At 39.4% G+C, this 13,970-nt stretch overlaps 1 protein-coding gene across 1 annotated transcript in view; it reads right to left on the bottom strand.

Moving 5' to 3' along the window:
* The window catches only part of LOC149432708 (sialic acid-binding Ig-like lectin 16), a 46,597-nt gene extending 35,114 nt beyond the window's left edge, over nt 1–11,483 (bottom strand). The window contains exons 1-2 of the mRNA XM_089664955.1: nt 11,267–11,483; nt 1,546–1,628 (exon numbers count right to left, since the gene is read on the bottom strand). Coding sequence (XP_089521081.1) covers nt 1,546–1,628; nt 11,267–11,292 — 109 coding nt within the window. The 5' untranslated portion in view covers nt 11,293–11,483. The remainder of the gene's footprint in view (nt 1–1,545; nt 1,629–11,266) is intronic.
* Nucleotides 11,484–13,970: the final 2,487 nt, after the last annotated feature.

Genomic DNA, 13,970 nt, shown 5'->3' with positions numbered 1-13,970 from the left:
GTTAGTGGGCATGGAGGAAGAGGAGGGAGTGGGTCATCATTTACCACTATGTATACACCCTCATGTGTCACTCTATAGTCACATGGGCTGCTCACATGTGATAGGAAGGAAATGCTCAGCATAGAAACTCATTCAAAACTGAGCATGTGCAGTAGCTGTCAACACTGCTCTGCAAAATCTCCAACTGCAGTGAGGACATGGACAGGGGGTGGGGAGACAGAGAACAGCAGAATAAGCCTTAGAATAACAGGGAGGTGAAGCCTCCATCTATCAAGTTGGCATATCTTTCCCCCTTTGTCTTTAGCTGGTTAGTGGGCATGGAGGGAGTGGGCCATCATTTACCACTGCGTATACACCCTCATGTGTCACTCTATAGTCACATGGGCTGCTCACATGTGATAGGAAGGAAATGCTCAGCATAGAAACTCCTTGAAAACTGAGCATGTGCAGTAGCTGTCAACACTGCTCTGCAAAATCTCCAACTGCAATGGGGACATGGAAAGGAGGGGGAGACAGAGAACAGCAGAATAAGCCTGTTTTTTTTTTTTTGTAAAATACAGAAAAGGAATCATATAAATGAGTATGAACAGCATGCAATACAGTATTTATTGATTTTTTTTTGTGATGTGGGTTTAATAACACTTTAAAGAATATGAAAATCCAACATTCAAATCCCTGATCTGTGTCTGCTGTACCATAGGTGTATGAAAAAGTCTCCTGTTCTCTTTGTATTGCTTCCTTTGTATGAAACTCCTGGTGTTCCTGCCAGTCCCTCTGCGTTCCTATTAAAAACTGACCACACTAGGCATGAAAGCACAGTGTGGTCACTTTTCTGCCTGTGCAGGGAGCTAATCCAATGACCAGACTTGTGCTGACACACCCCACCCCCTCCCCATGCACAGCCATTCACTGGGAAGATCAGTATGCTGCTGTCCTCCCACAGCTCTTTTGCAGCTGAAAACAGAGAGAATGTGATCATTTATTAACCACTTCCAGACCGGACACTTTTACCCCCTTCCTGACCAGGGCAATTTTCAGCTTTCAGCGCTATCACACTTTGAATGACAATTGCGCGGTCATGCCACACTGTACCCAAATTAATTTTTTACCATTTTTTTGAGACAGATAAAGCTTTATTTTGGTGGTATTTATTCACCACTGAGATTTTTATTTTTTTTGCTATGTAAATGATAAAGTCCAAAAATTTTGAAAAAAAAGTGTTTTTTTTTTAAATTTTGCAAATAAATAATATTTCATCATAAATCTTGGCCAAAATTTATTCCGTTATCTTTTAGTAAAAAAAAAATCCAAATTAGTTTATAACCAAAAATTATCATTTTTAAATGTTTTTATTTTATTTTTTTATATTATTATTTTTTATTTTTATTTTTTTTTTTTACATACTGTCTGCCTAGCAGTACAGTGTCACTTTAACTCCCCTCCCGCCCAAAAGGATGAACAAAGCATCGGGAAAGCAAAGGAAAGTTAAGAAACATATATGATATAAAAAAGTATAAATATAAAAGAAAAGCTAATCATACGTACTCAGCAGAGGAGACATGATGAAGAGCAACAACAGGAAGTGATCCAAATCTGTGAATCGCATCTTGCTGCGTCTACGTATATTCCTGTAATACAAATCTGAAAGTGAGTACGGTCTGGAAAGAAGCATTTCGTTTTGCAATCGTTTTTCCACCCCACCATCTAAAACCCAGTTAACCTCCCTAGCGGTATGATTATTTCAGATTTTTGGTGCTGAAAGCGGTACCATTATTTTGCATGGAAATTTGGCGTCTTATATTGTAGGCCTGTAATTCTTAGGAATAACTCACTGAAATCTGTCCGAACAAGAGTCTAGTAAACATCCCGGGGATGATAAAACTTGAAACACGAAATTATAATTTAATAAATAATCATAAAAAACAACAATATAATAATAATACATTTAATTCAATAATATAATCAAACCAAAAACACTGAAATGTGAAATAGAGCGCCAAGTTCGCACATCGCTGAGTTCAGTCGCAGAATCGTTTTCAGTGTCTGATGAGGAATTTCCCCCACGAATCATTATCACTCAATTCTGCAAGTGGTTCTGATTTACTATCGCTGTTCTCTAGCCGGTCTAAAACCGCGTCTGACCTAAAGGGACGCTTTTTGGACGCCATGGACGTTTCTCAGTTTCCAGGCAGAAAGAACAGTCAAAATGCAGGCAGGGCGCCGGACAAAGCACTCGGGACAAAATGTATGTGAAATGGTTTGATACAGGAATGTTATACTATGTGATTTTAGTGTATTGAGTGAATGTCACTTTTTGTCATTTTCAAATTTCCAGCCATTCCGTCCCCCGTACATCCCGCCGTCGCAGGGAACGGAACCCAGATAACAGATGCCGGCATCAGCCAGAGGACATTGCCGGGGACACTGCAGGGGGAACATCGCGGGAGTGCAGGACAAGGTAAGTGATACTGGGATCCCGGAGCAACGGTGCATGGTGCGTGGTTAACTTTTGGTTGATCAAAGGGTTAACTGTGTGCTGCAATTTAACTGTGTGCTGTTTTACTAGAGACACATGCTGTGCAGAGAGATACAAAGCAGCATGTCCTTGCTGACAGATGAGAGCCACCCAGGTCTCTCCCCTCTCAGCTTTACCCGTTGATCGGCGAGTATCGCCGGCCGAGACTCGGTGATTGACATCCCTAGCCGCCAATAGCGGTGCGGGTAGGGCAGGACACGGGCACGAACCCTCTACCCGGAAATGCAAATCTCGTATATATACTTGATTTTGCACAGTCCTGCCTCAGTACTTCTGCTATGGGGTGGCAAGAAAGCAGCTAAGGATAGTGATCATATGAAGCCATTTATTATTACATAGTTTGGCTCCTTTTAAATCAGAATAACAGAAATCACCCAAATGGCCCGGATCAAAAGTCTCCGCCCCCGGATCAAAAGTCTCCGCCCCCTGGAATATTTGGCCTTGGTACACACACACAAGGTGACACACACAGGGTTATATGGCAATTAGAAGTTAATTTTCCACATCTGTGGCTTTTTAAATTGCAATTATTGTCTGTGTATAAATAGTCAATGAGTTTGTTAGCTCTCACATGGATGCACTCAGCAGGCTAGATAATGAGCCATGGGGAGCAGAAAAAAAACTGTCAAAAGACCTGCGTAACAAGGTAACAGAACTTTATAAATACTGAAAAGAATATAAAAAAGCTATTCAAAGTCTTGAATATCGCTTTCAGTACTGTTCAATCACTTATTAAGAGGTAGAAAATTCAGTGATCTCTTGATACCAAGCCAAGGTCAGGTAGACCAAAAAAGACTATAGCCACAACTGCCAGAAGAAGTGTTTGGGATACAAAAAAAACCCACAGGTAACTTCAGGAGAAATACAGACTGCTCTGGAAGAAGACGGCATGGTTATTTTGAAAGAGCACAATACAACGATACTTGAACAAAAATGAGCTGCATGGTCGAGTTGCCAGAAAGAAGCCATACTGTGCCAATGCCACAACAAAGCCCGGTTACAATACGCCCAACAATACCTTGACACTCCTTACCGGGCTCTCCATACAGATGCTGGGTATGTATTTACTTGGTGTAACATCATCTTTTATATTTTACCAAACAATTGGGTATTATGTTGTGTTTTTGTGCATTAAAATGCATTAAAGTGTACTTTTTCCAAACAATTTGCATTTGAAAAACCGCTGCAAAAATCTCATGTGACATAAAAATAGTCAACATCCACCATTTTATTCCCCAATGCCTCTGCTTAGAAAAATATACACTGCTAAAAAAAATTAAAGGAACACTTTGAAAACCCATCAAATCTCAATAGAGAAGGATCTCCTTCTGGATCTCTATACTGACATGGACGGGGTAATGTGTTAGGAATGCAAGGATGCCCCATCGTTTGATGGAAATGAAAATGATTGACCCACAGAGGACTGAATTCAAAGACACCCCAAAAATCAAAGTGAAAAAATTATGCATCAGGCGAGTCCATTTTGCTGAAATGTCATTGCAGCAACTCAGAATGGTCCTCAGTAGTTTGTGTGGCCCCCACATGCTTGTATGTACGCCTGACAATGTCGGGGGAGGCTCCTAATGAGACGACGGATGGTATCCTGGGGGATTTCCTTCCGGATCTGGACCAGGGCATCACTGAGCTCCTGGACAGTCTAAGGTGCAACCTGGCAGGGCCTTTTGGACCGAAACATGACATCCCAGAGGTGTTCTATTGGATTTAGGTCTGGAGAGCGTGGGGGCCATTCAATGGTATTGATTCCTTCATCCTCCAGGAACTGCCTGCATACTCTCACCACATGAGGCCGGGCATTATTGTGCACCAGGAGGAACCCAGGACCCACTGCACCAGCATAGGGTCTGATAATGGGTCCAAGGATTTCATCCCGATACCTAATGGCAGTCAGGGTGCCATTGTCTAGCCTGTAGAGGTTCTGCGCGTTTCTCCATGGAGATGCCTCCCCAGACCATCACTGACCCACCACCAAAGCGGTCATGCTGAACCATGTTACAGGCAGCAGAATGTTCTCCACGGCTTCTCCAGACCCTTTCATGTCTGTCACATGTGGTCATGGTGAACCTGCTCTCATCTGTGAAAAGCACAGGGCACCAGTGGAGGACCTGCCAATTCTGGTGTTCAATGGCAAATGCCACTCCAGCTCCTTGCACAAAGGAGTAGATACCAGTCCTGCTGATAGGTTAAGGACTTTCTACGGCCCTGTCCAGCTCTCCTAGAGTAACTGCCTGTTTCCTAGAATCTCCTCCATGAGACTGTGCTGGGAGACACAGCAAACCTTCTGGCAATGGCACATACTGATGTACCATCCTGGAGGAATTGGACTGCCTGTGCAACCTCTGTAGGGTCCAGGTATGGCCTCATGCTACCAGTAGTGACACTGACTCAAAGATGAGTAGGGAAAAAAAATGTCAGTGGCTTTCATCTGTAAAACCATTCCTGTTTTGGGGGTCATCTCATTATTGCCCATCTTGTGCACCTGTTGTTAATTTCATTAACGCCAAAGCAGCTGAAACTGATGAACAACCCCCTCCGCTACTTACCTGACCAGATCAATATCCCAGGAGTTTAACTGACTTGATGCTAGACTCTGATTACAAATTCTTCCTTTATTTTTTTGAGCCGTGTATGAAAGGTTTGGGGGTTCTAAATAGTTTTGTAGCAAAAAAAAATATTTTAAAATGTAGGAGAGGAATGTCAGAATTGGCCCTGGACTGTAAATGGCTAATGTTCAGATTAATCTTCTACTCTGAAAGCTAAGCCTGAAGTTTCCCATTTTGAATAAATATCAATATCACTGAAACACAGAACAGAGAGGACACAATGCATCCTTCCACTATGAGGTCATAAAGCCAAATAAAAGATATGGCTACCATCAGGGGCTGACTGACAACTCATAGGGCCCCCGGGCAATAGAGGATCATGGGGCCCCTGTGTCCTTGCCCAAACTCAAAAAAGCCTATGAAAAAGGTGCCAGGGGCATCTCATGGGGCCCCCTACTGACCCCGGGCCCTCGGGCAGTGCCCGAGTGTCCAAATGGTCAGTCCGCCCCTGACTACCATAGATCTTCCACTGAAACAGAATGGATGTGAACAGTAACGGTTGTCATTACTCTGTCACAACGGTATCAACTTCCTTAAAATGTATGCAAAGTCAAAACTTTTTTACGTTTTAGATTCACAGTAAGGCAGCCCATACATTGATTCGATGAGGATGTGGGAATCCTCTCGCTGTGTATAAAATATTCTGCAAGTGTGGAACCATCCCCGTAGGCAGAATACAATGATCAGTGTTGCTGGCTATAGCGGTCAGCACTGAAAAAATACATGCAGTGGGGCAAAAAAGTATTTAGTCAGCCACCAATTGTGCAAGTTCTCCCACTTAAAAAGATGAGAGAGGCCTGTAATTGGCATCATAGGTAGACCTCAACTATGAGAGACAAAATGAGAAAAAAAATCCAGACAATCACATTGGCTGATCTGGAAAGAATTTATTTGCAAATTATGGTGGAAAATAAGTATTTGGTCACCTACAAACAAGCAAGATTTCTGGCTCTCACAGACCTGTACCTTCTTCTTTAAGAGGCTCCTCTGTCCTGCACTCATTACCTGTATCAATGGCACCTGTTTGAACTTGTTATCAGTATAAAAGACACCTGTCCACAACCTCAAACAGTCACACTCCAAACTCCACTATGGTGAAGACCAAAGAGCTGTCGAAGGACACCAGAAACAAAATTGTAGACCTGCACCAGGCTGGGAAGACTGAATCTCCAATAGGCAAGCAGCTTGGTGTGAACAAATCAACTGTGGGAGCAATAATTAGAAAATGGAAGACATACAAGACCACTGATAATCTCCCTTGATCTGGAGCTCCATGCAAGATCTCACCCCGTGGGGTCAAAATGATCACAAGAACGGTGAGCAAAAATCCCAGGACCACACAGGGGGACCTAGTGAATGACCTGCAGAGAGCTGGGACCAACGTAACAAAGGCTACCATCAGTAACACACTACGCCGCCAGGGACTCAGATCCTGCAGTGCCAGACGTGTCCCCCTGCTTAAGCCAGTACATGTCCGGGCCCGTCTGAAGTTTGCTAGAGAGCATTTGGATGATCCAGAAGAGGATTGGGAGAATGTCATATGGTCAGATGAAACCAAAATAGAACTGTTTGGTAGAAACACAACTCATCGTGTTTGGAGGAGAGAGAATGCTGAGTTGCATCCAAAGAACACCATACCTACTCTGAAGCATGGGGGTGACAACATCATGCTTTGGGGCTGTTTCTCCGCAAAGGGACCAGGATGACTGATCCATGTACAGGACAGAATGAATGGGACCATGTATCGTGAGATTTTCAGTGCAAACCTCCTTCCATCAGCAAGGGCATTGAAGATGAAACATGGCTGGGTCTTCCAACATGACAATGATCCCAAACATACCGCCCGGGCAATGAAGGAGTGGCTTCATAAGAAGCATTTCAAGGTCCTGGAGTTGCCTAGCCAGTCTCTAGATCTCATAGAAAACCTTTGGAGGGAGTTGAAAGTCCGTGTTGCCCAGCGACAGCCCCAAAACATCACTGATCTAGAGGAGATCTGCATGGAGGATGGGCCAACATACCAGCAACAGTGTGTGCCAACCTTGTGAAGACTTACAGGAAACGTTTGACCTCTGTCATTGCCAACAAAGGATATATAACAAAGTATTGAGATGAACTTTTGATATTGACCAAATACTTATTTTCCACCATAATTTGCAAATAAATTCTTTCCAAATCAGCCAATGTGATTGTCTGGATTTGTTTTCTCATTTTGTCTCTCATAGTTGAGGTCTACCTATGATGCCAATTACAGGCCTCTCTCATCTTTGTAAGTGGGAGAACTTGTACAATTGTGGCTGAATAAATACTTGTTTGCCCCACTGTATATATTATTATTACAAAATATATGAAAAATATTTTCAAAAACATATTGTGTTAAAAAAAATCTGAAGAATATATTTAAACATATAAAAAAGTAATTTTAACATATATTTTTACATATATTTGTAAATGCATTCCAAAAATGTAGATTAAACATACTTTTAAAGACATACAGAATATTTGAAAATGTGTATTTTTAAAAATATTTTTCATATAATTTGTAAAACTCATTTCAACGTACAGTAGGTATATATATATATATATATATATATATATATATATATATATATTTACACACACAAACACACTGTATGTTGAAATGCTTTTTTATTACAAAATATATGAAAAATATTTTTAAAAATACACATTTTCAAATATTCTGTATGTCTTTAAAAATATATTTAATCGGTTTCGGGTATAGCTTCCCCTCCGGCTCCACACTTAGCCCTCCTCAACCTCAAATTAAATCTTTTTCCTAGTAAATATAGAACAATTATAGGTCATATTCTTATTGCTGCTAGATTGACTATTACTAGTAGATGGATATCGTCGAACTCCCCTTGTATATCAGAAGTTATCCAAAAAGTACAGACACACTCTGTGTATGAGAGGGCTCTGGCAATTGGTCATTCTTCTGTGGAGAAGTTTGATGTGAAATGGTTCCATTGGAAAGAGTTATCTCTGCTATTCACTATTACTATATAGAAACTTTGCATGATGGCCATAAAGGAAAATATGACAGCTTTGGTCTCCCCTTGCTCATGTGATTGCTCTTTCTTTATTCTTTCTCTTCTTTCCCTTTTCTCTTCTCAGTTGGACTGTTTTCTTTTTCTTTCACCTTTTATCTACTCCTTGTTAATTTTTAATCAGGCTCAGGTGGGCCCGCACTGTCGGGTCTTTGGAGAATGGATTCAGCAAAATGCTATGCATACATGGTATGTTTTGTTTATGTACTTATTTTGACTGGAAGTATACCTTCTCTCAGGGGCGGACTGACAACTCATGGGGCCCCCGGGCAATAGGGGATCATAGGGCCCCTGTGTCCTTGCCCAAACTCAAAAAAGCCTATGAAAAAGGTACCAGGGGCATCTCATGGGGCCCCCTACTGACTCCGGGCCCTCGGGCAGTGCCCGAGTTTCCAAATGGTCAGTCCGCCCCTGCCTTCTCTATACTTGCTATTCTTGATATTGTACGCATATCTAAGTCATGTATGTATATTATAGTACGGAGAAAAAGCTGTGTATCGTCCCTAATCTGAGCCTGTATTGTGGTTGACATGTTTGTGTTTAAAACCTAATAAAAAAGATATGAAAAGAAAAATATATTTAATCTACATTTTTGGAATGCATTTATTAATATATGTAAAAATATATGTTAAAATGACTTTTTTTATATGGTAAAAAAAAATCTGAAGAATATGTTTAAACAAAATATATTTTTAAAAATATTTTTCATATATGTTGTAATATTTAAAAGAAAAAAATGCATTTCAACATGCAGTGTGTGTATATATATATATATATATATATATACGATATATTTATTTATTTATTATAATTATCTTTTTTTTTTAATTGAATATGGCCAAAATTGTAGTATTTCAAAAGTATGTGAATATATTTGGTAAGAATATTTTTTTCTTCCATATGGGCGAGGCCACAAATCCTCAATATGTAGATGTACTTTGCCTGGGGGCAAGATGAATGTGGCTTTAAATTAAACAAATTTCCACCAATTTTACTTTATGGAGCATTTATATGCAGTATATATACAAGATGACCATAACCCCCTTAAAGTGTATGTAAAGGTTTTTTTTGTAGATTTAGATGGAGTAGTAAATGCATTAAACCCAATGCTGGTCAAATAAAAAAAAAAAATATCCCTTGCAGTGGGCCCACACAATAACAAATGCTGCAGGGGCCGGTCTATGTGTAGGGAGTGGAGGATCGGGTAAGTAAATCTCCCTGCAAGGGATCATTTTTCTTTACCCAGTGTTGGGCTTTAAGAGCCTTCTCACGTCTTTTTTTTTCTATCTGTGTTCAGTTGGGGATATTCCTTTTCACTTTCTGTCCCTGAGACACGACAGGAAGTAAGAAGAGAACCCTTTAAAATGGGAGGATATACCCCAATTAGATATTAGTAACCAGAATTTTTGTCCCCATTGGAAAAGTTCCCTTTTTCTCCTCTTGTACGTATGACAACCAAAAATTATGGATTTCTCATCAATTTCCCAATAACAATGGTCACCAGGATCAACAAAGAGGGTACATCTCAACCAACAAAACACAGAAACCAACAAAAATCAAAGCATAATTACAAATTGGGTATTGGATGCAGATTTTCTATAGGTCATTGAAATTATCACTGGGCACAACACTTCAGCAACACTCCACAAAACAGGAACATCCCACAGAAGCAGACATCCCCTTTATCAGGGCTACAAAACATGTGCCAATATGAAAAGGTCATAAATATAAATGTAGAAAGTCATGAATAAAAAATTAAATATGCAAGTACAAAATAATGAATATAAAATTCATTATTTTTTTACCAATAAAATTATTTTTATTAGAATAAATATCAGACAAGGTTCCTAGATTGTAAGCTCGAAAGAGCAGGGCCCTCAATCCCCTCATGTTTTGCATTGTATTGGTATTGTTCTGTCACATGTTCTGTCCCACTTTGTAATGTACAGCGCTGAGCGAACTATGGGCGCTTTATAAATACTGTATAATAATAATAACCCTGAAACGTTAAAAGCCAGCTTTCTGTCATGGACCTTAAGAATTTATTGAGGTCAAAGCAAGATACATAACAAAATAGGTGCAAAAAATCCTCCTATAAAAGTAAAAAGTAATGAAAATGATAAAAAATGCCAGTTAAAAAAAAATGAATAAAAAATTAATTACTTTTTACCAATGAAAATATTTTTATGCCAATAAAAAATAGACGTGGTTCTAATCCTTGAAACAGAAAAAAACAGCACTCCATCATAGACCTCAAGAATGTTGAAAAAGAAAAGATACAAAAAGTGCAAAAATCATCCTTGGGGTCCGTTGGCTTGGTTTGACTAGACTTAGTTCTAACACTTCCACATTCTATCCAAAATAATAAAATAAAAAAATGTGGCACTTTAGTCACCTTTAGCCCATACAACTCAAGAATGTTTTCAGGTCAAAGCAAGATCCATAACAAAAAATCCATACAATAAATATCCTTTTATAATAGTAAAAAGTCATGATTATAAAGTAAATATGCAAGTAAAAAAATAATGAATATAAAAGTCATTTACCAATAAAATAATTTTTAAACCAATAAAAATCCATGAAAAAAAGACCTCAAGAATTTGAGATCACAGCATTATAAATAACAAAACAGGTGCCAGAACATCCTTCCTATAAAAGTAAAACGTAACGAGTATTCAAAATAAAATAAGAAAGTAAAAAATAACTAGAAAAAAGTCATTTTTTTACTGATAAAATAGTTTTGTGACAAAAAAAAAAATATATGGACATGGTTCTAATCCAGGACTCCATAATAGACCTCAAGAATTTATTAAAAACAACATACAAATTGTGCAAAAAAAAAAAACATTCTCCACCAAAGTTTTGGGGCCCCTTGGCTTGCTTTGGATCTAACCCTTCCTCATTCTATCCAAAATATTAAAATAAAAAGTTTTGGCACTTCAAATCACCTTTTCTCAAGGAGTATAATAAATTCACTTTTAGCAAATCTCTTCCCCCAACTGTGTTCCTCCAAGCCCCATACTTGCCCTTCATCAGGTTTTTACCTGTACATCTTCAGTAGAGTCCACATCTTGCCATATTGCTTATCAATGTTTTCAACCCAAAAATCTACGACTTGTTCCTCAGTATTTTAGCATTCAGCAAGCCTTCTTCCATTCGAGTTCTCTGACTGGTCTGGTTATGCTCTTTGCACACCCGGTGTGATTGCGAGATTCTCTAAGCCAAAAGCAGAAGTAAGAGTAGGAAACAAAAACACGAAGCCTGCTTAGCAAGAAGTCAAGTCACTTTTGGGATCAGATAACGTACAGGCTACAGATAATTACTTCTTTTCATGCTACTATGTAAACTATATGCTGCTTTAGCTTTCAATGAAAGCTATGACTAATTATGAAGTTCTGAACACGTGGAGATATAAAAAAAGTCTTCAGACTTCCACAAACAAAAACCTAATATATGGCAGTTCACCAATCCTTAAATGCTGTAAATATATATATATATTTATATTATTTTGAAACTTTTTTTAGGGTTTTATTCTTTTTTTTTTACCAGGTGAAGTTAACACATTTCCTGTCTCGGGGTGTCCCTACTCTGAGACCAGGAGCAACGGAGCCACCCTTGGACAACAGAACTTTCAAACTAGTAAGAGGATAGCATTGGATGGATTAGCAGATTTAGTTGGACTTGACTAAACCTGGCCAACTAAACGAAAAAAAAAACAGAGCCAATTTCCCCATCCACACAACAGGTGCCACTGGTACGTGTTGAAAGTCCTCTACCCAACTGCTTTAGGTCTTAAACCAATAGACCCACTTTGCCCCTTGAGCACAATTTTCATTTCCAGGAGATGTCCCCATATAGGGTTTGGAGGAAGGAAGGGTCTACACCAAGAAAGCTTTTTAAACCATTTACTAAATAAATGGAAGCAATGTTATATTTACACACTTCAACATTTTTTTCGGGGTTTTTTTCTTTTTTTTTTACCAGGTGAAGTTAACACATTTCCTGTCTTGGGGTGTCCCTACTCTGAGACCAGGAGCAATGGAGCCACCCTTGGACAACAGAACTTTCAAACTAGTAAGAGGATAGCATTGGATGGATTAGCAGATTTAGTTAGACTTGACTAAAACTGGCCAACTAAACGAAAAAAAAACAGAGCCAATTTCCCCATCCACACAACAGGTGCCACTGGTACGTGTTGAAAGTCATCTACCCAACTGCTTTAGGTCTTAAACCAATAGACCCACTTTGCCCCTTGAGCACAATTTTCATTTCCAGGAATTGTCCCCATATAGGGTTTGGAGGAAGAAAGGGTCTACACCAAGAAAGCTTTTTAAACCATTTACTAAATAAATGGAAGCAATGTTATATTTACACACTTCAACATTTTTTTCGGGGTTTTTTTCTTTCTTTTTTTCCCAGGTGAAGTTAACACATTTCCTGTCTTGGAGTGTCCCTACTCTGAGACCAGGAGCAATGGAGCCACCCTTGGACAACAGAACTTTCAAACTAGTAAGAGGATAGCATTGGATGGATTAGCAGATTTAGTTGGACTTGACTAAAACTGACCAACTAAACAAAAAAAACAGAGCCAATTTCCCCATCCACACAACAGGTGCCACTGGTACGTGTTGAAAGTCCTCTACCCAACTGCTTCAGGTCTTAAACCAATAGACCCACTTTGCCCCTTGGGCACAATTTTCATTTCCAGGAGATGTCCCCATATAGGGTTTGGAGGAAGGAAGGGTCTACACCAAGAAAGTTTTTTAAACCATTTACTAAATAAATGGAAGCAATGTTATATTTACACACTTCAACATTTTTTTCGGGTTTTTTTTCTTTTTTTTTTTGCAAGGTGAAGTTAACACATTTCCTGTCTTGGGGTGTCCCTACTCTGAGACCAGGAGCAATAGAGCCACCCTTGGACAACAGAACTTTCAAACTAGTAAGAGGATAGCATTGGATGGATTAGCAGATTTAGTTGGACTTGACTAAAACTGGCCAACTAAACAAAAAAAAGCAGAGCCAATTTCCCCATCCACACAAAAGGTGCCACTGGTACGTGTTGAAAGTCCTCTACCCAACTGCTTCAGGTCTTAAACCAATAGACCCACTTTGCCCCCTGGGCACAATTTTCATTTCCAGGTGATGTCCCCATATAGGGTTTGGAGGAAGAACGGGTCTACACCAAGTAAGCTTTTTAAACCATTTACTAAATAAATAGAAGCAATGTTATATTTACGCACTTCAACCTTTCCTTGAGGGTGGTGCCTCTCAGCCTTAGGTTGCAAACAGTTTAGGTGGCAAGCAAATCAGCCTAGTTCAGAGAGATGTGGCAAGAAAGGAGTGAAAAGAAACCCATTATCTACAGGAGGGGCTTCCCAGAGTTCAGCATCCCAAAGCAGAGGGGTGCAAGTAGTCCGATAAAAGCATACATTCCTTCCACCACTATAGGCTTCCCCTGTAAGAAGAAGCTACAGTACTGTGAAAAAGAATTTCCCCCCTTCCTGATTTTTTTTTGCACATTTAAATGATTCAGATCATCAAAACAAATTTTATTACACAAGTATAACCCAAGTAAATACAAAATGCAGTTTTTAAAATGATGATTTTGTTTATTAAGGGAAAAAAGTTGTCCAAATCCGACTGGACCTATGCTAAATCATGAATGAACTGTGATCAGCCACATTTTTTGGAAAACGGAGTTAAAATTTCACTTGCCACACTCAGGCCAATCACTTAAATAGAAGC

This window comes from Staurois parvus, unplaced genomic scaffold (genome assembly GCF_062004578.1).
Source record: "Staurois parvus isolate SC_StPar_1 unplaced genomic scaffold, SC_StPar_1.0 ptg002113l, whole genome shotgun sequence".
NCBI classification, from domain to species: Eukaryota; Metazoa; Chordata; class Amphibia; order Anura; family Ranidae; genus Staurois; species Staurois parvus.
This window is presented reverse-complemented; position numbering and strand designations above follow the sequence as displayed.